Raw genomic sequence first — 24,785 nt, forward strand, 5'->3', positions numbered from 1 at the left:
GCTGGAATTGTATTTAGTTTCTCTACAGTTTGATACTTTATAGTTGGATTCACTTGGTGAGAAATATTGTTAAAATTGATTTGAATAATTCTCTTGGAGTCGATGAAGCAACAGAATTTTTAACTAAAAAGCAATTCAGATAGAGAGTTCAAGAGTAAAACGTGTCAATCTTCACAGAGATAGGACAGATATGTTCATCATAATTGCTGAAACATTGTTAGTTAAGAAGTTCTTAAGACTACGATTTCCTAGAATGATTATATGGATCTTCAATTACTGCAAAAGTATATTTGATACTTCAAACAATTCATTTAGTGATTCATTTTTATACAGTATCAGCTTATAAGAGATCGTTCACCGATCTATCAGATAAATCTTCAACAAAGAATGCAATAATTCAGATAGAGAGTTCAAGAGTATGTCAATCTTCACAGAGATAAGACAAACATTTTCATCATGATTGCTGGAATTAAAGTTGAATCAAAATCTCAGGTATATAATTATTACCAAGAACGGTCGATCTTCAAATTAGTCAATAATACCAAAGTATGTTTGATAGATTAAATCAGTGATAAGTATCGGGTAGGTTTCTATCAGTCTATGATCATCATCATGACGATAACTTCAACAAAAACATGATCTACTTCAACAAAAACAGCAATATTCAGATAGAGAGTTCAAGAGTAAAACTATCAATCTTCACATAGATCAGACAGATATTTTCATCATGATTGCTGGAGTTTTGTTGATTATAAAAATCTTATTTCACAGATTAGAATAAATGAAAGATTGATTTTTTCCAATTCTAATAAATAACTTATATATAATATATATTGTGTTTAATAATCATAATAAAATCGTATTCCCTACTTTTAATCGACCCAGAACTGTGATTCCTCTACTTGACTTAATATCTACTCAAGCGTGACTGACAGAATCATAGTATAGAGCTAGCTTTATATATATGCATATGCATTCATAGGTCAACAAAAAATTAGAAACATTCAAAGAGTCAATACCGTTTTGGCCTCTGTAGCCGGGAGACATTGCTGTGTCCGGCCTGAAAAATCTGAGCTTCAAATTGAAAATTCAAAATCATCAAATTATGAGCTAGCTTTAAAAAATATTATTAAAACGTTAAAAGAGCACAACAACTAAAACTAAATAATAGTTGGAAAATCGAAACATCAAGACCGAAATCTAAATAAAAAAAGTTGAATGGAAGATTCTTCCAACCTTCTTGATGAATTTCTACCCCAACTCTCCAAGATATTAAGTAATCCAGGTCACAATCTGCATTATTGAATAACCGAATAACCTAATAACGCCAATACCGATTACAGTACTTCAAACTGAACGAGGTCGGAAGGTAATAAATAATTCTTAAATTTGGTCGAACAATGGAGAAAATCGAGGTGGAAAGAAGGAGGAAATTGGAAAATAGGTTTATTGAAAACGCAGGGGGGAAAGGAAAAAGAGAAGGAAATTGAAGAAAGAAGCAAGGGGGAAGGAGAAAAAAGAGAAGACGAATAAAAATATGATTATGTTGAGTAAAATGAAAATGGAATAGTAAAATGATGAAAAATACGAAGATTCAACAGGAGAAAGAGGGCGTTAGAAGAGGAAAAGTAGAAAGAAGATGATAAAAAAGTATATTATACAGAGAAAAAAGTAAAAGAAGAGAGACAGAGAGAGAACAAGATGGAAGAACGCAAGATGATGATAAAGTACATGAAAAATTTATAAGAAAAACAAGAAGAAGAAGGTTGGAAACAGAAAAAGAAAATCGACAAGGTCGTTTGAGTTTTCCCAATAGTCGTAGTACTACGACTAGGGTAACATAGAAAATGTCAAAGTGACTGAGGACTTGACAACTGAAAATACATCATCCACAGTAAATGACCCTCGTAGTACAACCACCCTACTTTACGACATCATGTTTTATTCAATCACAAACGAGATTAGGAATTACGAGGATTTCATTCTTTCTACACCAATAAAACAATCCTTAGGTTGGAGTATTTTTTAAATTCATACTTTGTACTCAGAACGCTGTGGAATGTGAGAAATGTCATCAAGAGAATCAGCATTTTTCTATCATCACGGTACAAAAAGCAATGGAATCACAATTTGAATTTCCCTGACCCAAAAATGATTTTTTTCAGATACTTCTGAACTATCATTTGTCAAGCCAGCTAATTCTGTAGAATTGATTGTCATGATGTTTCAACATAAGGATAAGCATGTTTTTATTGATATTGCAGCTGAATAAAAAATTCTCAATAAAATAGTTAATGTAAAAAATAACAAATTGTTCTCAGATCGCTGTAGGATGAAATAAGTTGGTTGTCATCACAAAATTAATGAAAATTTTGTATCATCACAGAACAAAATGAACGAATTTCAAGTTTTAACAGTTCAGCTTCTACACTCCATCTTGGACTTTATGCATCACCTGAATTATTGATAGATTGGATTCAAATTCAGATTGAGTTTTATTCACAAATTCATTACAAATACAGTACATGAATAAAATAATATAAAACACTCTTGTAAATTTTCCCTACACAGACTTGTCTATGTGAATATATATTTGTTTGTTATATTTTTATCAATGAATTTGTGAATAAACTCAATTTGGATTTGAATTGAAATTTGAATTAATACGTAACAATATCAACGAGTTAAATTAAAAAGTCAATCTATCAATCACAAAATATGAAATCAATCTTCTGAAACTACTTTCAATTTTTAACAGTTCCGTTTCTACACTCCATTTCTTGGACTTTATTCATCACCTGAATTATTGATAGATTGAATTAATGATACAATATCAATGTGAAGAGGAGTCAATCTATTGATAGAAACTAAACATTGATTTCACATACGAACTATGAAATCAATCTTCTGTGTTTCTGTGTAGCCTCACACTCCGTAATTTGTTTCATATTTATATTGGGGTGTAGATGAATGAGAAGATCCAGATAACAGAAGATTAGATGAGAATACTCAAATGAACATGCAACTTACGAAAATACAATGAAAGTTCAATACAATGAAGTTTTTCGGTGGAATTCTGAAGAATTAATTTTGTCATGATGTTAAAATAGTATGTTTTCTATATTTCAGCCGAAATTTTCAATTAAATGTATTTATGAAAAATTGATAAATTTATTATTGAAAAAAGAACAAAGTTGTTCTCAGATCGCTGTAGGATGAAATATGTTGAGTGTCATCACAAAATTGATAAGAATTCTGTATCATCATGGAACAAATTGTAGCCTAATGATTTTCAAGTTTTGATAATTCATATTATTCAGTATTATGGACATTAATCTTAGAAATCTCATTGTTTTCAGCAAAATTGTAAATCTCAAAGCATTGCTTGACCGACCTAAGGTAAATTCTAATGCACTCAGAACGCTGTGGGATAAAATAAAAAGTAGGTGTAATCATAAATTACTTTCAGCATTTTCTATCATCATAGCACAATGAAAAAAAACATTTTGAAAAATAAATTGGAATTTTTCAATGAATAACTGCAATAATGTTTTTATGATAAATTTCGAATCGATTAGACGGTGAGGTATTAGTTCTACGAGAAAAATAAATGTAATTTAAAACTCAACATTCAATTAGTTTAGATTTAATTTAAATACTATAGTTACTTAAAACTCAAATGGACTTGAGTCAAATGATATAGAATTTTCAGTATCAGATTTAATTTGATCAAAGCACTCACTCATCATAATCTTATAAGAATCGCCAAAAAATTCATCTATAAACTCATCTAGTACTCAGAACGCTGTGGGATAAAATATGAATGTCATCAAAATACTCATCAGCATTCAATATCATCATAGTACAATAGAAAAAGAAAATTATATAAATAATTAAACTACTATGTAAATTAAAACTACTAAGGAATAGTCACTGCAAAAAAAGGTAACTTCAGTTAGTAGGGATGTTAACTAATTCTTAGTAGAGAAATTCAAAGCTCCCAAAACTTACTCCAGAGCAAAACAAAAAATTGTTAAAATCAATAACATCTCAAATTAATGAAGGGAAACAAGATGTGTAGTAGGTTTTTGTAATCTTGGTAAAAGGAAAATATATATTTCTAATTATAATAATAATAATTCATTCATAACTGGTATATATGGTATAAAACTGGTATAACTGATATATTTATAATTGGAATGTATTCAGAACGCTGTGGGATAAAATATGAGTGTCATCACTGAAAACATCAGTATTCAATATCATCATGATACAGACCAAAGAAAAATAATAATATGTGTTGAATAGATACTAAAACTACTATGATTTTTTTCTTCAAGAGAAATCAAAACACCAAAAGCTGATAAAAAATAGAACAAAAATTAGTATTCTAACGGAAACAATAACCCCAAGAGAAATAAAATACAGTAGTATCAACAAGGTTTTTGATTCACGGTCTATAAAAAGGCTATTATTGAAGATTTGAATGTACTCAGTTCGCTGTGGGATAAAGTGTCATCACTAGACACATCAGACTTTATTATCATCATAGTACAGACCAAAATAAAAGTTCTGTTATGAAAATAGGAAAGGAAAGAATAGTAAAGGAAATCAAACTGAGATAAAATTGACTTCAAATTATTAATAAATAACTAAAACTAGTAAATCAAAGTCATTTAACGGATAATCAAAGCTCAAAAATTATTTTTGAAATGCAAAGTAGAACATTGCTGAAACTTATTAACAACTGCTGAAGATTGCAAATACCAAACTGCCACAATGCTCAAAGAGAAACTCACCAACAGAATTAATTGCTAAACTCATATTTAAAATTGTTGGGTTTTTTAATATCAATGTACAGTATTCAGATCGCTGTGGGATAAATGATTGTTGTCATCACATGACATCAGAATCCGTTATCATCATTATACTATCATTAGAACAGACAATTTTTGAATAAATTCAATGACATCGCACTCAGAATTGTAATCGATTTGAAATGCTGATGTGAGCTGCGAATTTTGTGGATGTGCATCAACTAAACTAATGAAATGTCTCCCAAACAGAGAAAAGAACGTTCAAAAATATTACCACAAGTGTAGATGAGTGGTATAATGTGTAAATATAGTCACAATAGCTACTTGATAATATAGAGTTATAGAAATTTAATAATCCTAGGAAAAACAAGATAATCCCCCTTTTTGTACTTAGAACGCTGTGGAATGAATGAATAATAGGTGTCATCATAAAACTTATTTCCGTATTCATTATCATCATGGTACAATCCAAAGAGGCTGAATCGTTAAATATTCAATATTACTATTCAATGATTAAAAACTAATATTCCATTCAACAAAAAATCTGTTAATATCTTAAAATTAAAATAGAAGTTAAGTATTAGAAAACAAACGGCAGCAGACATGCATGATTTTCAATTACAATCCTATAGCTATACTAATGAGACAAAAAGTACCTACTAATTCAATTGACATTCAATACATAATTCCAAATACATAAATTAATATTTCACGACAGGCTAATGAACATTCACATCCGGATCAGAATAGAAAGCAATGACAAACCGGCAAAGAAAGATTTTTGTGTGTCAAGGTTTAAGGAATATGAGTCGCGAATTACCAGTCTACACAAGGGGAGGCAAGTGTAGATGAGTGGTATGTGTACACAATCAAAAATCTGTAGAACATAATGTAATAAGTTTCTGATAGTGAAGTTTTCATAAAATTAATCAAAATTTATCAATAATTGAATTCATGAGAAGGGTTCTAATTCAAACTGGACATCAATATTCAAATAGATAAGCAATATCCCAAACTTTTAAAAATTATGCTGGCAGTAGGCTACAAAACTTTCATAACTGTCCAGAATTGGGTCACCAATTTGTCAAATTCTAAAGTATGTCCACTGCTTTGATAGCAAACATTATGACAGGGTACAATGACCTATGTCTATGTTCTCTGGATATATTGTGTGCTTCTTCATTATAACTATTAGTAGAAGAAAACTGTAACTGTAGTCCAAAATTGAGTTACCAATCAGTCAAATTCTCAGGTAATTCCACAATTTTGATAAAAAAAATTATGAAATTCAGTTCAATGACCAGTCCGTCCATATTACCTGTATTCCTTCTAGTTTTTAATTGAATATTTCAGATGCATTGGTGTGCCAGTTTTGAAATTGATTTGATAATGGTCGCATAGTTCAGTGACCCTCTATCAGTATTAATGTGCACATTTGCAAACAATAGGTAAATGGATTGGTAGTACTTTTCCTTGATTACTTCCCTCCAGGCACGAAATTCACCTTGTTTGACTTCTCAAACCGATTAAGATGACGGCTGATTGATTTTATTTATAAATGCAGTGTCAAAAGCCAGTGGAACACATTCAGAACAAGCAGACTGTCAACCCAAATCATCGACAACTAATTCTTCGACAAGACCAGTTGACTGATTGCGATTAGTTTAGGAGGTCAATAATTACTTGAGGTCCTAACTGTGGAACAAAAATAAAAATCTTAAAAGTAACCATTGTTTCAACAAACTCACAGGATCCCAGGACCAAGCTGCTAAATTCAAAAGCGATTGCTGTTCTGGTGCATGGGAATAAGACAAAATAAGTTACATGAGATGCAAACTATTATGGTAATAGAATTCAACAAATTATTTTTCTCAGATGCATTGAAACATACAGAATAAATACTGAGATAGCAGAATCTAAGGACACATCCAAGGAAATCTACTCAAATCTCCAACTCCCAAGTTAAATTAAAATGACGACAAATAAAACCATTTTCTGTTTCAAAAAAAATTGAAATCTTTTTTTTAACAATACAAATTATAATTATATACGAACTTGAACTACGCTAATAGTGAGTGAACTGAGTGTTCTGAAAATTGTCAGAAATTATCTCGAAAGTGGCAAAAGTTCAAGAAGCTTACTAAAGCTCATCAATTTTAATGCAATGTCGTCTAATTCCTTCAAGTAATCACGTTTGACAACGTCTTTCGAAACACGTGACCGCGGTAACTAATAATATGCAGATTTCCAGTACAATACAGAATACCATACGATTCATAAATACAAAATAATCAAGAAGCAACACAAAAGTAGTTCTTAGGTGAAGTAATCGAAGAGCATTATTGTATTTGTGAAAGAAATAATAGAGTAAAGAAGAATAATCCTTTCGGATCCTTAAGGGTCGAGTTGATCATTAATTCTACACGATAACAATCACAATTGAATTTAATTAAATGTAACCTCAATTTATAATGATATAAGCCTTCTTTTTATTGGATTATTCCCACATAGGATGAAATCAAAGAAGATAAAACCTTCCATGAGATAAACCTTATAGTTATTATCTAGTCCATTAAAAAACCCTTATTAGCAGATTATTATGTTGAAAATAGACTGATTGAAATGTTTCTAGATTAACTGACAATAAACTGGATAAATTTCAATTCAGAACTCTTTTGATAACAGAAATGACGATTGTTCAATCAACTAAATACAAACAAATCAAAAATCAATAAAATACCATCTAAAATCCAGGAATGCAAATCAGATTATTAATACTATGTATAACCAGTTTAACGTTAGTAAATATTAATTGATCATAAAAAATGCTAGATTTTCTTATCAAATATAGAAATGAATTGGAAATTTTCCAAGGAATATAAATATCAAAATGTCAGCTATTATTAATTATATTGGCATTCACAACCTTAGATAGCTTTATTAAACATAATTGACCCAACTCAAAGTTTGACCCCAAAGAAACTAAGGACAATTCAACTGATAAGATAAAAATAATGAAATCAACGTCAATTGGTCAATTATATATTTTTTAAATACTACATTAACTAATGACGTCATATATTATATATCTGTAATTTTTTACTAAAAAATTGGTTAGTAATTCAAGTGGAAATAAATCAATAGATAAGCTTCATTGTTTGAATCACTTCATCAGAATTTTTGTAGGTAGCTCGTTAATTACCAAATTTACCATAGTTATCAAAATTATTATTGTGAGTGATAAATTAAAAGTCAAAAAAGAGAATGAAGGCTATCAAGTAATCAACTTTGATTGGAAAGTAGATTGGCCAAGAAAACATTTTTTAGTAATAACAATAATTCACTTTTTCAAAAGGGAAATAAGTATAATCAAACAATGTTTAATGAGTTCTGATTTGAAAGTAGACAGGCCAAGAACAGTTAATCATGCTATTACAATAATTTACATTGTTCTACTGTATGTGTATTACAATAGATCCAACAATTTCACAGGGCATAAATTTGAAATTTCGACCCCGAAATGTAATAGATACGTAGATCAAATACAAATAATAAAACAGAGGTTAAATTTTTTCCATCATCTCATACTAGAATTTATTTTCTGGATGTTAACAATAGATAGAATTTGTATTAGATAAACGATTTCACTCAAACAACAGCAGTAAAAATACCCATCAATAGTATGAAACATTACTCTTCAATTAGCCTATAGTATATTATTCTCAGTGCCGGTTGCACAAAAGCCGGTTAAAATGTAATCGTGATTAATTTCATGAGAACCAAACAGAGAAGCCTATTTTTCGAGAAAGCCTTCTCTGATTGGTTCTTGTGAAATTAATCACGATTAAAATTTAACCGAGCCTGAGTTTGTAATAGTACAAGGAAGTGCCACTTCTTATGTCATCAAGAAGCGCTAAAATACACAAGGAACTAGATACAACTTCTTATGTCACCAGGATGAGCTTACTTTCAAGGACAATGGCAGCGGAAAAACTGGCCTTGATCAATATTGACAATATTTTATAACACAAGCATAAAATTAGTTCTAAATCACGCCATATTTTTTAACATAGTCACAAAACTAGACATCAATGGAAATCACAATGACGACACTTTTCTTCACTTATGAGAGAATTTTAGAACAAAAACTATTCAATTCCCGCCAAAAATCATAACAATTTGCCAGTGAACAAAAAGGTGAATGAATCCTTGAACAAACCCACTCACGAAACAACAATAAATTATTCACAATGACAAAAAACGCATTTTCCCAAACAATTACTGTTTGTATAATGAAACACATGGGAAATCATGGAGCTAAGCCGACTAAAAGGTAACAAATAACACAAAGTACCCAACCAACATACACTTACTGCAGCTCATCATATCATTGTTTGCAATGAGCTTGTGAAAACTCAAGGACATGAACTACAATTATTCAAGAAAATTATTATGCACTCAAAACAGAATTATTATAACTTTAGGAGAAGTAACTTCAACTAGGTAGTTTTAGCTGTTTCAAGATTATTAATTGAAGAAAATCATTTAAGATAGATTAGTGGGATGAAAGTTATGAAAATAAATTGAAAACTCTTGACTACGGGTGCATATGTACCGGTCTACCGGTAACGGTAAGTAGTCAAACATATAATAATATGTTCATCTGTTAATTCTTCCATCATTAGATAAAATATCAATGATACATTGAGAACCGTAGTAAAATAGATTATCTGTACGAGAGAAAGAAAACTTCAGAGTATTTAATCGTTCGTTAATATTGTATATCTAAAAGTAGTTGAGGATAGTTTTCCGGACTACTGGATTTTTTTTTCTTTTAATTGTTAATGACAACATTACATGACAGTCCATTCTTATTTTTCAAGTCTTGAATATTAATTTAGTAAATGACAAATAGCCTACATCAATACCATTTATCACTTTCAATTAGGTCTCTACTGGGATTAATAAAGAATTATGAAAAGCATATATCAATATTATAAATAGCTTAAAGCAAAATAAACTAACGAGCTAATAATATTCAAGAACGCCATGACGAGTATCATACGCCATAAATAAATTTGTTGAGGTCTGAATTCTCTATTATTATCATCTCAATGTTTCATCTCTGTACATGATGTTTTAAACAGTACAAACGATAATTAATTATCATTACAGTATAAGAATTGTAATAGAAGATATTTTTATGGTTATACATGGGTACAAAAAGCAACTCAGCCTGACAACACTCACTCTATTGTGTGCGAATAATCTGTCATGTGATAGAGTATAATATGGTAGTGGAGTACATGCAACACCCATTTTCAAGTCATTCAACTCGCTATTAATAACTGACCTTTGAAATGTTCAGACATTTTGAAAGAATTAATGACATTTCATAGCAGAGCATTAATGCATTTATAATTATCCACGATAAGTGAACAGCATACGTTGACTTTACATGCATTCCTATGTAATTCCGTGTTGGTTTCACCTTACACAATAATTACTAGATTAAAGTAGTCATCAAGAAAAATAAGAAGAACCAAACTAGAACATTTATAAAAGATCAGCTTATATTTATACTCAACTCTTGTACTTGTCTTTTAACATACGATTTTAAAACGTTCTTAGTAAAACTCTTCAGTACAATTTTAGTAGCTTTGTTATAGATAGAATTGTTAAGATAGGTTCCTGTGATTGATTGATGGGCGAACAAAGCGTCTTGACTGAGAACGCAGAACTATCTAAGATCTCAAGAATTGTTCTTAAATACAACCCCTATACTCTACTGTAGAAAAGAATGAGTCCTCATTAGAATTTCTCAAAGCCAATTAGTTTGTATCGTTTGTATTTTCCTCACCGCTCAAGCAGTGGCGGCTTGTAATCGTTATAGAGGAGTAAGTATCCGGGAGGCCTGAAGGTTATGAAATACAAGTGAAAAGGAGAGTCCGGCGCCCTATAATAACCAAGTATAACAAACTAAGATTGATTTAAGTGTGATTGATCTAAAATCACAGCAAATGTCTACATTGTAGAGTCAGCAGTCTCCAAGGCAAACGAGGAACTGATTTCTGAATGCTGCAATTGAAATTTTTATCACATTGAGAAAAAATTAGCAGATAAGAATGAAAAAGATAACTGTGAACAATAGGCTAACAATTAATGATATAATAATGTGTGTTCTTTAATATGCAGAGTATTTAGTATTGTTATGAAGATAATGGTTTAAAAAAAGCAGTTGAAAAAGATTGAATTGAATAATTCAAGGAAATAATAATAATTCAAGTAAACCATAAACTGAAACCACCTTGGTAGAAATTTCTCTCAGAATTGCAATGACAATGATCAAAGTCCAATCCTGATAACAGTATTTGTCATGATTATTATGGCAGGTCTAATCCTTTACTAACTAAAATTGGCAACCTTTATCGGTTACTGCAGTTTGAGACATTTTTAATACGTTTTATAAGTTTGACCAAGTTAAATAACGTAGATAAGTGTTCATTATTGACTTGACTCATAATTATTAGGCCTATTATGTCTACAGTCCACCCCTATGACAAGGACCAAGTCAAGACCACGTCTAGACCCAGTCAATCTAGATATCTGGTCACGACTAAGGAGAAAAGTATGAAGTAAGATTGAACCAATTTCAAAATACCATACATTAAAATGTTAAATTGATATATTTATGGCATGCAAAAACATTGAGAATCATACAGGTTTTAGGAACATTATCTACACTTCATGTCACAAGTGTTTATAAAAATAAATACCATATAGCAAAAACATAACATAACTTTTTATAGTTATTATCTTATTCCAAATCATATTTTATGGTATATTATTTTAGTAACTTACTCAGAAGGAAGACGGCTGTCTAAAATTATTATGAAGATATGTTAGGTTCTTAGTTGTCTTATCTAGCTATACCTATATGTTTTTTTATACGTTCAGATGAGCTCTCTGTATCAAGGAAACTCAATATCAGTAGCCCCAGAGCTACAGAGAGTTAATAATCAAACTTTCAATGAATTTTCTACTGTTTGTTTTGAATACTGTATGATCCTGGTTTTTTGATCAGTCCAGATTATATAACTTGAATATTCAAATAATTATAAAATTTGAATTCAAGGTATGATAACGAGATAATACAATCATACAATATTGAAAAACGATGGTACACAACTGATATACGTCAATAGCTACATTATGAGATCATGAAAATTGTGCTAAGCTATTTATTAAAATAAGTAGTAGCCTATGAGTCAAAAAATCAATCGTAAAGAGTCGTTTAATGGAAAATATTTAGATAAGGAAGCAACACAATACATTTATTCCAAAACTAGGAATAATTCTAAGAAAAGATTTGATTTGATTCCATAGGCTACTCAAACTTAGGTTAGACGATAGACAACACCAGACTTTATTTAGAATAGGCAAAAGCTCAAACGTTGAAACGTCTTATAAGAACTAAAAAATATATCGATAACTACATGAATTTATACAAAACAGTTGAATTTATTGTAATGTAAAAGACTTGGGTCTTAAAAACTGCAGACAAATTTTCAAAACACGTGTTCTGGACGTTTCGCCCCACCCAACGATTTGACAGAACATAATGTTATCAGACTATTATAAAGAAATACTTAGCAACAATAAGATAATCAAGCCTATGAAACATAGTAGGTATTTAATAAACAAACTTACCTAATTCTGAGTAAAAAATGTTTTTGAGATGTAAAATAAAACTCGACACACCGTCCGCCATTTTCACAACGTACGAAACGAAAACCGAAAGGAGACCAAAGACCAGAATGCACCAGTGCCATTAGTTGTGATTGGCTGAAAAGTAGACTGGTAAATTTGGCGCTTTTTTCAAAATAGTTCAAATTAACAAAATAAACACAAATAAGTGTAATATTATCCGCTAAAAATATTATTCAGTAGGTACTTGAATATGATGCAATGCGGTTTTGTTTTAGTAATTAATTATATGTTTATTGCAGTAATTCACACTATTCAACTACATTACTTGTTTTGCTGAAATATAAACGCATTTTGTACAATAATATATTATTAGGTTTATGTTCAAACTAAGCGCAACTCAATTGGCCTCTGTACATGGGTTGCTACCCGTACTATATAATAAAGTAATGTACTTTATTTGGAGGTCTTGTACTTTATACATTGTAAGCAACAAAAAGTACGCAAAAATACTTTATTTTGCTTAATAAAGTACGAGGAAATCAAAACATTTTAGGATAGTAGAGTAGCGGAGACTGTCAGATTTAAACTAAATATTGGCTACATTTTTTCACTGCATGTGATTCTGATGAGTTCAAGAATTTGTATAAAGTGGTTTCATATTTACTCTCTATCCCTGCCACTTCAGCATTTGTGGAAAGGGTTTTTTCGGTGATGAATAATAAGTGGAGAGATGAGAGGAGTAAAGCATCTTTGAATCTCATAAGAAATAATGAACTAATGATTTATTTCAATTTGAATGTTGATTGCAAAGATGCTTTGCAACACTTCACCAGTAACAATTATTTATTAATGATGGCCAAAAGCAATAAGAAATTTATTTTCAAGAATAACTAATTGATTTTTTATTAAATTAAAAATTCATTATCAAACTCATTTTGTATTAAATTATACTCATGTATTGTATTTTGAATATCCATTCAAAATTACTATATTTGCATGGGCTACTTATAAAAGTTATCAAAAACATGATGCACCCTTAATTTATTTTCTCCAGGAGCACATTGAAGCTGTAAAATAAAAAAAAAAAATACTACTCATTAATCAGCCTTGTGGAGCACTTGATAGAAGAAAACCATAAGTATATTTTTGTTTTCATTCAACATGTATATTTACCACAACATCATCTTCACAACACTGAAAATTTATTAAAGTTTCATTATTCAAAATTTAGACTTTTTGAATAATTTCTAGATTTTTTGATTCTAGACTCTTATAGTATTTATTTGATTTAAAATTTGCTTGCTTATCTGAGTATTGAAGAGCGTAAATTGTATTTTGAAAAGTGAAAGTGACATAACCAACCTTTTGATTTGGACAGTAAAGTATAAATTGGAAATGGGACAGTTTTGGGCATGAGCCTGTTGTGCCTTTCCTCATGTTAAGTATTTGTACACAATGTGATAAATAAATAAATAAATAAAATAAATATATAAATATTGATATGAATGCTAATATGAAGATTTTAAACGTTGGAAGCAAAAGCAGTAAATTAAATTGATGTAAAAGAATATTTTATATCACAGCACACTACAGCAAAATTTAATAGTAATAAACCAGCAATAAATATCATTCAATTCTATTTAGATAATACCATTTTTGATAAAATAATGCAAACCAAGAAATAAAATATAATATGGAGGATAGTCTTATATGTAGGCTACATAAATTAGTCAATACCTTTTTATTTATTTATTCATTTGAATTTGAAAATGGCTAAAATAAGCTGAAAGCGGTCGTTCTTTTAAAATATTTCATATAAATAAAGGATACTTTATTTTTGAATGAATCATTAAAAATTGTATTTTGAGGAGTAGCTACACATATTTTTGGCCAGAAAGGTGAAATTTTTTTGCATTGAATTTCTTAATCTTGTGTACGGTACCTCAAATTATTTTGCAATAGTCTAGAGTTGATTAAATTGTTGAAGAGTAACAATATTATGCATTTTTTCAAGGCGTAAAACTTACATTTTGAATTTAGATGACCAACACTAAAACTTTTTGGATTAAATAAAACAAATTATAATTATGTTTTTTCATTTTATATAAAACAATTTTTCTGTATGAGCATGTGCTTTGTAAGAAATGAAATAAATTTATCTTTTTAATGATTTATGATTATTTTCATCATACCAGTATGTAATCAATAACTTTCCAAGCTATCATGTTCTTATTTGGATAAATCGAATTATTCTATCATTATTCATTATTAATAGAATAATTATAATGGATTCTAATAGTAATCAGTGATATTCATGTCAATATGTGTATTCTTGTGAGTATATAAGAATGCCACAAAGAACTATATTTTTTGAATATACAGGTAGAAATGACATGTACTTTATTTAAACCTAATGCACTATATTTTTTAGGCCTGTGATTACCAATGTACTTTATTTCTCTTAAAAAAAGGTGGCAACCCTATCTGTACAGTAGTTCAATTGAATTCTCAATACAGTAATAGTCAATGACACAGTATAATAATATAAAATTAATCTTTTAATCTTGTATTATACAATAATTTAAAAACTTAATTATTAATATCAATCACATGAAAAAGCAGCCTTTTCTCATAATTTTATAATATATAAGTATATATATATAATTTTATTATGTATGTAGCTCCTCTCCAATATGAAAAATAATCATTTCTCCATTTAACAATAATAATTTTTCTTGCGTGATATTGTGAAAAAATATTATTCAATGATGACGTCAAGACTGTAAAATCATAAATAGTTGTGTCATGCCAATACACATGGAATCAAAACAAACAAATATTTAAGTTTATAATATAAAGTTGAAAGAGTCAAATTGGATAAGTAATTCCAAATTGTAAAGTATACTGTATCTTGGAAAAAAATATTCAGTGATGGCTGGATTAAAAGGCGCAGACTCAAATAAGAAAAAATATAATCCGGAATTCTCTCCTGCACAGACTCAGGGATATTTAATAAAAATGTTCAATATTACTGAAAATAGTAGGCTTTTAATGGATCAGGTGAGTGATTGGATTTGTTTGTTTTTCTGGTGAGCGAATAACATAATATTATCAGAGGTACCGTAGTATAAAAAACGTAATATCCAATAATATGTAGCGTACCTAGAATGTATTCAAGGTACTGGTAATATTTGTCTACCTTGGTCTATACAAAGGTATCTAGAATACATTGTATTCTAGGTACATTGGTCTATGTCTATACTATTGGTCCACCTCCAAAGAAATATGATGATAATCATAGGGATCAGTCATAAGAATTTTTTATTCATAGAATGATTTTACATAATTTTTTCCACCTTGGTGATCTATAATAACTAAGAGATTATTTTTTTTTAAATTTATTTATTCAATCACATTAAATACTTTCTTATAAAATACTGATATGTTTGACTTTAATCTCTTAGGAAAATTACCGTATGAATCCAAATATTTGGGCTTCTTTATCTATACTGTCATAGATAGTTCAAATAAGCTTGACAATGCAATCAACTCTATTGAAGCGAGAAGAAACATTGCAATTCATGTTGTTCAGTACCTATATCAGAGAATTATTTCAATATTTCTTATTATGTAGATAAAAGTAAATCAGTTGCAGGCATCCACATTCATAGTCAGGAATAGTTGGACAAAATTTCATTACACAAATTTATAAAATGTATATTTCCACCTCACCTGATATTTCCCAATGTACAGTATATACAGAGGTAGACAAAAAAAAAGAATTTGAATTATTATTCATGATAAAGTTGAATCTATTTGTAAATGTTTTTTCACAAATGTTGAGATGAGCTTTCTTTTTAAAATAATAAGCTCTTCTGATTGTAATTTTTCCACAACCAGAGCGATAAATAGAATTTAATTATAATTTATTTTTAAAAACCCATGTTGATTACAGGCTCTTAGAACAAAAAGCATTGAGATAGAGTACTTTGGCGAGCATTCCAGGAAAGACGATATAGTCAATAGACCTCTCTACGATCATTTCTATCATCCAAATTTGGATTTTGATAAAAAGTCTCAAAGATGTGATCGGTTTCGACCGACCAGGTTTCAGAATAGTATTCATGAAGAGGTAAGGTGTAACTTACATCTATACACAATAATTACATCCGAACGTACCCTACAAAAAATTGCCTCATTTATTGTGTTTGGAATTTGATAACATGAAAATAAAGTTTAAAATTCCAGAGTACCGTATCCAGCGTAATCAATTTCAGTTGATTTTGTCTAGAAAAATATAGATTGTGGAGGGAAAAACAACTGCTTTTGATTGATGCTGACTGGTGATAATTCTAAAATATTTATTGTAATTTTGTTGTCATGCTTTCCAGACTGGATTAGAATTTGAAATGTTTTAAGTTTTTCAAGTCAACAAGCGCTTATAGCGTTTTATTGAAAGTTCAACTACATAAAAGGCAGTATCAGGATCAACTGCTATAATATATGGTACATCGGTATATAGTATTAAATTATAGGATAAGAGGTCCTGGTACAGTAATATAATTTATTTTTTCCTAATACTTATTTTGCATTATTCTATTGTTGTATCGTATTATTTTTACTGCAGGAAAGAAAGAGAGTTGTGCCGGTAAGAACATCATCTATTTATGGCCATAGAACACCCAGACTAGAAGAATTAGCATTAACATTCCATGGAAAATCCGCAGAGATGAAGAGGTCTTTTTACAATAGGTGTAAAGTGAATTTACAGCCCGAATTAGAAATGGCAGTAGTTGAGAAACGACTGATGATTGATCCCATGTGCAAATAATTACGATGAACTTGAATTTAATATTGTATTTGTAAAAATTAAGAATAAATAAATGTTGCTGCATATTTTTGTAGGTATTGACTGAATAGCACCAGTAACTGAAAAGCAAAACTGTTGAGGTAAAATTATAATACTGTATACCTATATGTAGTCAAAAATAATATATTTCAAAAAATATTAAACTTCAACACATTTTCAAGTTTATTCCATCTGTGTATTTCGTTTAAATAAAGATAAATAAAGCACCTATACTAACCTACTAGGTATAGAATAACATTTATCTTACAAAAATGACATCAATAATGTATTGCAATGACTTTTCAATGGTAGTTCTCAAAATTACAAGAAGGCTACAATTACTTCTATCAAAATGATAACTCGATAAACATTTTCAAGAGCTTAAAGCTTCAGCTACAAACAATCAAAATTGTCAACCAATAATTATCAAACTTGAATTTGAAAAAAACACTTTTGGAGTGAAATGCACTTACTTTTGTAGTGACGATCTACAAAATTCCCACAGTCTGATGATGACCAACAACAGGTCTAATAAACAATCGCCACTACAAAAGTAAATGCATTTCACTCCAAAAGTGTTTTTTTTAAATTCAAGCTTAATTTTAACAGTGAAAAAAGTATGGATATGCAACAGAGCAATAATTATCTTTTAGAAAAAAATGACTCAATACACAAGAATACTTATTCTAAGACAATTTAAATAGTCCTACAATAATTTTACTTTCAAACTAACAAATTTGGCAAACACTTTTGAGATATTTCTTCTACAAACAATCAAAATATTACAACATCCAACAAGAAATCAAGTTTTAAGAAAAATGCTTAATCAAGAATTATTATTTTTACAGGCAGGTTACAAAATCATACCTATGCTTTACATTATGTAGTTTATTGTTTTACAACCAAACTAACAATTTTTAACGAATACTTGCAGGAGGTTCCAGCTATAGCTACAACTATATAGCTTTGTATACAAACAATCGAACATCACATCATTTAAGAAATGAATGAATTCAACTAGCTTTTGTCCAATTTTTCTTTTAAATAGGCAATAACATATAACAAGAAATAGTAGAGAATTTCAGCTAATGTCATCAAACTTATTCCTAGAAACGCATCTAAGTAGACAACGGTGGCATCGATCATCTTGTAGTTGTTGTACGTGTATGTACAAATTTTCGGATGGAAACAATTGTCCCTAAATACAAGTTCAAGCTCGTTTATTACAGAAAAAGAGGGAGAAATAGTATTGGCAGAGTATGATTCAAATGATATCACCTTGTATTCAGTGAAGTTACAGGATGGCAGACAGTTGCAAGAACTTCCAGAGTCTCTTTCGTTATTTGCGTTGTAAAAACTGTTCAAAGGCAACATCTAAAGCTCAAGAACTGCCCTGATATGAGCATATGTGTGTTGACTCATTATGTGGCATGTAATACAAAACACTTCCGCATTTTTGCAATGCTCTTTTGATGGAGCACTCTATCAAACAATTCTGATAAGTGTGATATTGAGTCCAATGTTTTTTCGGTTGTATTGTAGCATTGACGGGTGGGTTCAACATTGTATAGAAAATCTCCTTCGTCTTTTGGAAAGTGAAGGATTAATTCAGGCTCTATATTTATCCGAAAACTTTTAAATTTGTTAAGGTGATGCCATCTCATGGACGGGTTGGGGATGTCCCAAGGATTGTGGATTGTGAAAATGGGTGTTGCACTGTCACTTTTTATATTATAAGATTTATATTCTATAAAAAATAAATACTGTGTATTTGAACGCTTTACTAGAGATGGATGTTCTGATTTCCAGGAGAAAATATTTTGTAGATCTGTGACATTCACTTGAAACGAAGGTAAGCCGTGCATTGCATAGTGTTCAATTGAAACTTGTATTCAGTACGGTATATAACTGTTTTGGGTCATACGCATCATTATCTTTACGGAGTAAGTTTCGCACTGCGTTGATTTTGTAGATTTTTGAGGGTGGAGCCATGTTGCAAGAAAAGCACAGCCCTATGAAGGTGTAGGTTGCAAAACACAGTATTGGATGATTATCTATAATGTTTACTAAGTTTTCAAAATCAACATCCAGGAGTATGTTCTCTAGGATTGAATTGGACAGAAGAAATCTATTTTCACTATTGCGATCGGAAGTCATGTTGTATGTTTTATTAAACGCTTCAATAGTCATACCTAAATTATCCGCTATATTTTTCAAAAAGCCAAAATCATTTCTAGTATTATTGATGAAAGATTCAACTGTTTTGTTCGATATAGATAGTGAACTACATACACAGTGATAGCGGGGACCGGCAGTGTTGATATGTGGTGAAGAGTGTTTGACAATTCAATTGTCATAGGCGTTTCTCTCCATTTCATTTGGTGATCAACAAGGAGATGATGAAACTTGTCACAACTTAACACTAAAAACAACGCCCCCATCCAGTGACGGTTAGGATCACCTATGTATTTCACGCCATGCAACGACGTATTCTCACGAAAGTCCTTGAAATGAGGGTTCATGTTTCTTCCTCTTTCCATTCTAGTAGCTACATTTATTTTCAAATCTCACTATAACACTGACTTCTACCTGCCACAATTTTGTAATTCTTTATAAAACAATTGACGAGTTCATTGAATACTGTACTACACGGTACTATTATACTTATAATCAGCAGTTACTTCCTGTTAAAAGTACTTCCTTACTTACTATACTTATAATCAGCAGTTACTTCCTGTTAAAAGTACTTCCTTACTTACTATACTTATAATCAGCAGTTACTTCCAGTAGAAAGCTTGACTGAAGCTGAAACTAAAAGCTCATCACTGCTTTGTGGTTGGTATCCTTATTGCTTCTGCATAGCTTGCTCTAAATGAGACTGAGTAATTACTTGCACTATATAATTTGGAGAAAGCCATTTCCATTGGGATTCGAATGGCAAAGTTGATGATGCAATTATGTCATCCCTGTAAAAAATTATAATTTCTAATTAAAATTAATCAGGCAAAGTAGTAGTACCAAAGAGGATAGTTTGTGGTTTCTATTTTTCTATGGTGGTACTCAACTGAGTATACACTTTGTATGTTTATCCCTTTTTGTAAACCATTTAATCCTTCCCTCTCCCGACTAACAGTCATTATACAAATCAAATCAAATTTATTTCCATTCAGAATACATTTCACAAACATAAATTCTATACAAAATAGAATAGGATGAATTTTGATTTGATGATTTGGCGAAGTTTCGCCAGTAGTTTCCACTCTATCACAATATTCAAAAATAATATATTGATATACTATAATAATATGCAGTTATTATTGGTAGACATTAGGCTGGCTAAAATATGTACTAGGCGGAACTAAGTACTATTGTACTATAGTGAGGTGCACGTTAAAATGACAGTGGAAAAAATAGGAGAACAGCAATTATATTTTATTCGTCAAGTGAATAAATTAATTTTGTTAAATGTTTAAATAATAAATTTTCAAAATTATTGAGATTACATTTTTTAAATTAGTGGTAATTATATTTCCACATTGTTAAAAACTATCTCTGGCAACGTCGCGGAGCTAGAAAAGGATAGCACTATCTGCTTTGTCGAATGATATACAAGGATAGGAGCACTGTATTAAGATGAAAATATACTTCTTTATATAATATTCTTCTATATACTGTGGATATAGGAGCCCCAATATTATAAAAAAGTCTGTATAAAATAAGTTGAGACTTGGCCCTCCATCAGAAGAAATTATTACAAAGTTGTCAAATAGTTGAAAATTGCAACTTTCTCAAATTTCCAATTCAACGTCAGGATTGGATTTAGAATATCATCCCCGAATTCTCAGCAGTGCTAAAAAAGTTTCATGGTTGAAGGATTGAAAGGAAATAGCCTATTATTTCTCTTAGGATCATGGGGCATCTTAATTCGTAAGAAATTTACATAAAAATAACAGGGAGAATGTCTACTTATTGGGGTCTGGATTATTTTTATTAAATAAAGAGGTCTGAAATTTTCGACATACTAGAAACAATTTTTTCTTCAAAAGATAAGTGGGTGATGAAAGCGAGAAAGTTTCTCAGAAATAATTGAAATTTATCATTTAATTGGGCACCAGGTATTGACTAGTGAAAAGTAAGCAGCGGTTTACATATTATGCATAGACTGTGTAATATTACATGCCGTACTGTGTAATATTAGTATCATAGCAAATGAATATTATAGAAAACTCGTTGACTATAAAATTAAAATTCAATAATACTAGTAGTTCTGTGAACAGTAGACCTCACGCAGTAATCTCATCCACAAGTACCTGATTGAAACTATAGACTATAGACCTTACTGTATGGAAATACAGCAATACACTGGCTTCTCCACACATCTGTGTAATCACTTGTCAGCTGATTTATGATGAATAATTCTATAGTCTGATTTTTAATTTCCTTGCCCTATTACCATAGGTAAGGAAAGTATTGCTTTCCGAAAAAAATAATGTACCCCAATTTCTGAAATTCTATACGTTTCAAGGTCCCCTGAGTCCGAAAAAGTGGTTTTTGGGTGTGTGTGTGTGTGTGTGTGTGTGTGTGTGTGTGTGTGCGTCTGTGTACACGATATCTCATCTCCCAATTAACGGAATGACTTGAAATTCAGAACTTAAGGTCCTTACACTATAATGATCCGACACGAACAATTTCGATCAAATGCAATCCAAGATGGCGGCTAAAAAGGCGAAAATGTTGTCAAAAACAGGGTTTTTCGCAATTTATCGAAAACGGCTCCAACGATTTTGATCAAATTCACACCTGAAATAGTCATTGATAAGCTCTATCAACTGCAACAAGTCCTATATCTGTAGAAATTTCAGGAGCTCCGCCCCATCTATTCAAAGTTTGATCTTAGATTCTCAATTATCAGCCTTCATATACAATTTAAACGGAAAATTTCAAGTGGAAAAGATCGAGCATGAAAATCTCTGCAATTAATGTCCAGTAACATTTCCACCTAAAATTGGAAATAAGCTTGAAATTAGAGAAAATGTGATTATTAAATTGCAAACTGTTGGTTCTATTAAATCATTACTAAGAAGAGATAGCAGACCTCGAGTGTCTCCAGCGTTATTGACCTATCACCAGCTGTCTCATATCTTTGAATAGTAGACTTGAGATGCGCGAGAACACTAGCGTAACGGCAAGGAAAGTTGTGTGAGTGCGCCACACCAGATTTTTACTCTTATATTGACGTATGAAGGAGGCTCATTTTTCCTTTTATATTACAGTATCCTTGAAATGCAATATTTCCAAAAACTTTATATATACGTCGACGCGCAATTAAAAATTGAACATACCAGTCAAATTTAATGAAAATCTATTACCGCGTTTCGCCGTAAATGCGCAACATATAAACATTTAAACATTAAGAGAAATGCCAAACTGTCGACTTGAATCTTAGACCTCACTTCGCTCAGTCAATTAACAAATTTGAATTCCGCGCCAAACTGAACCATCCAAAAACCCGCGCATGTGCCTAGCTGATTAGAGGAGCAGAAACCCCAGGCAGTGCTTTCTACTCAAGCATCTAAATGTCGTAACTTTCTTCCAATGTTTAGCGCTCCAGGTGGGTGTTTCGTCAACTACAATTATTACGAAGTTGATTAGTCATTGTAAATCATCAATTCAATAACAAAAATTCATCTGAATATCAAAAATAATTAGAAAATAATTGAAACTTGACAACCAACTCTTTACTAAATAGGTCAACCATTACTTTTTTCAAATCAACTATAGGCTATCAGCTGGGTTACCAGCGCATGTGCATTTGAAATTCTACGTTGCGACAGTTAGACATTTTTAGACATTGCTTTTGCATTCTGCAAAATCTAGGTTATGTACTCTCTGCAATAAACGTTTGAATCTTGTACATGCCTAGATATTTAATGTTATATAGCGTTCTATCAGTAAGCAATGAAGCTGTTTAAAAATTCAATGCACGGCTTCAAAATTCATTAACATTGATCGGTTACCATTCTCAATAAGCCAAGTTATTATTAAATTAAGGGACTGCCATGGCAGTTCGAATTTATTTTACCAGTCGCATATAGATTATAACTTGTTTATTAAATTTCATTGATCTGTTAAATCTACTAACTTTTAGTCTCCTATTCGATTCCTCATTTACATTACTAACTGGAACGTAAGAAAAATGTTGAATAACTTTTTTTTAATGTTGGTGCAGTTGTTAGGTCGTTTTTCATTTATAACACATGCTTTTTACATCAACTAGTCAATTATTATATCAGCAAGTATCAAGCAAATTAACAGTATAAGACTAATGTAGCGTTTAGACAATACGTACAGTTCAGTTGTCTAGCAGCTAGTTGACTAGGGTAAAATCCGTTTACAAGTTTCTAGTCGAGATTTATCATAGTTGTGTAGATTCAGACGACTAGACAATCAAGAAGACTAGCCGGAGTCATTGTACAATGCTAGCTATTGATCGCAATACTGCAATCAGATTAGATAATGGAGGGATCAAGACTTCCATGAAATCTACTTCTTCTTGGACAAAAATGCCAAATGAAGGAGACACCAAATTTAAGTATTCTGTTGCAATACTCTTACTGTAGGTGAGACTCGGGCCCGGTTGCACAAAAGCCGGTTAAATTTTAACGAGGTTTTTTAAAAGACGGCTTCTCTGATTGGTTCTCGTAAAGTAGATCACGTTTAAAATTTAAAAGACGCCGTTTCTTTACGCCAACTTTACGCCATTTTTTAAAAGACGGCTTCTCTGATTGGTTCTCGTAAAGTTGATCACAGTTGAAATTTAACCGGCTTTTGTGCAACCGACACTCAGTGTTATAGTAACCGCGTTATCACAATACAAAAAATGTTTCCAATCGTTCCTCGTATTATGAAATAATTGAAAACTTAAACTGAATTGTAAATTTCAATCAACAAGACTATTCACAAGCGTCGCGTAAACGTGGCGAAATGTAGCTTGATACTTGCGTACAAAACTTTCGTTATCAACGTTAAACATATCACTAACATCGAAAATTAAAATATAACTACATCGTTTATAGTAATTAACTAATTAACTTGCCCTGGTAAGTCTAAACCCTCTAAAATGTACATATTGTTGAGATCAATGTCAGGCCAAAAAATATTGAATTCCTGACAAGTCGTATATTATCAAGCAATGCTCATATTTTTAGTGTTATTTCGACAAAAAACTGTACTAAATTGATATATCAATGGAGTTATGGCAAGTTAGTAGTTTAATATTAGTCCAGAAAATACCAGTAGGAATGAAGGAAAAAATGTGAGTTATTGACAAATAATTTATCAAAATATGTATTAAAATGACAGTATCTGGTAAATTAATATTGTAATGAAAGTAGTGTTTAGTTGAGTGT

At 30.6% G+C, this 24,785-nt stretch overlaps 2 protein-coding genes across 5 annotated transcripts in view; one reads left to right on the forward strand and one right to left on the reverse strand.

Moving 5' to 3' along the window:
• The window catches only part of LOC111052632 (autophagy-related protein 13 homolog), a 101,562-nt gene extending 88,883 nt beyond the window's left edge, over positions 1-12,679 (reverse strand). The window contains exon 1 of one of the 4 annotated variants that reach the window (XM_022339378.2): positions 12,528-12,679. The gene's annotated coding sequence lies outside the window, so the exon portion shown is untranslated. The remainder of the gene's footprint in view (positions 1-12,527) is intronic. The other 3 variants (XM_039430201.1, XM_022339372.2, XM_022339399.2) reach the window with 3 other exon arrangements.
• A 2,648-nt stretch (positions 12,680-15,327) lies between these two features.
• On the forward strand, positions 15,328-17,541 carry LOC120351809. Its single transcript, XM_039430203.1, has 3 exons — positions 15,328-15,587; positions 16,483-16,659; positions 17,155-17,541. Exons 1-3 carry the CDS (start codon positions 15,459-15,461, stop codon positions 17,356-17,358), a joined length of 510 nt encoding a protein of 169 aa, XP_039286137.1. The 5' UTR covers positions 15,328-15,458; the 3' UTR covers positions 17,359-17,541.
• Positions 17,542-24,785: the final 7,244 nt, after the last annotated feature.

Source organism: Nilaparvata lugens, chromosome 6 (genome assembly GCF_014356525.2).
Source record: "Nilaparvata lugens isolate BPH chromosome 6, ASM1435652v1, whole genome shotgun sequence".
Classification (NCBI taxonomy): Eukaryota; Metazoa; Arthropoda; class Insecta; order Hemiptera; family Delphacidae; genus Nilaparvata; species Nilaparvata lugens.

Excerpts from the sequence above, each read along its gene's own strand:
- LOC120351809 (XM_039430203.1), top strand. The coding sequence starts at position 15,459 with ATGGCTGGATTAAAAGGCGCAGACTCAAATAAGAAAAAATATAATCCG. Across the intron at positions 15,588-16,482 it reads GTAGGCTTTTAATGGATCAG|GCTCTTAGAACAAAAAGCAT; the intron begins GTGAGTGATTGG and ends TGTTGATTACAG. Across the intron at positions 16,660-17,154 it reads AGAATAGTATTCATGAAGAG|GAAAGAAAGAGAGTTGTGCC; the intron begins GTAAGGTGTAAC and ends TTTTTACTGCAG.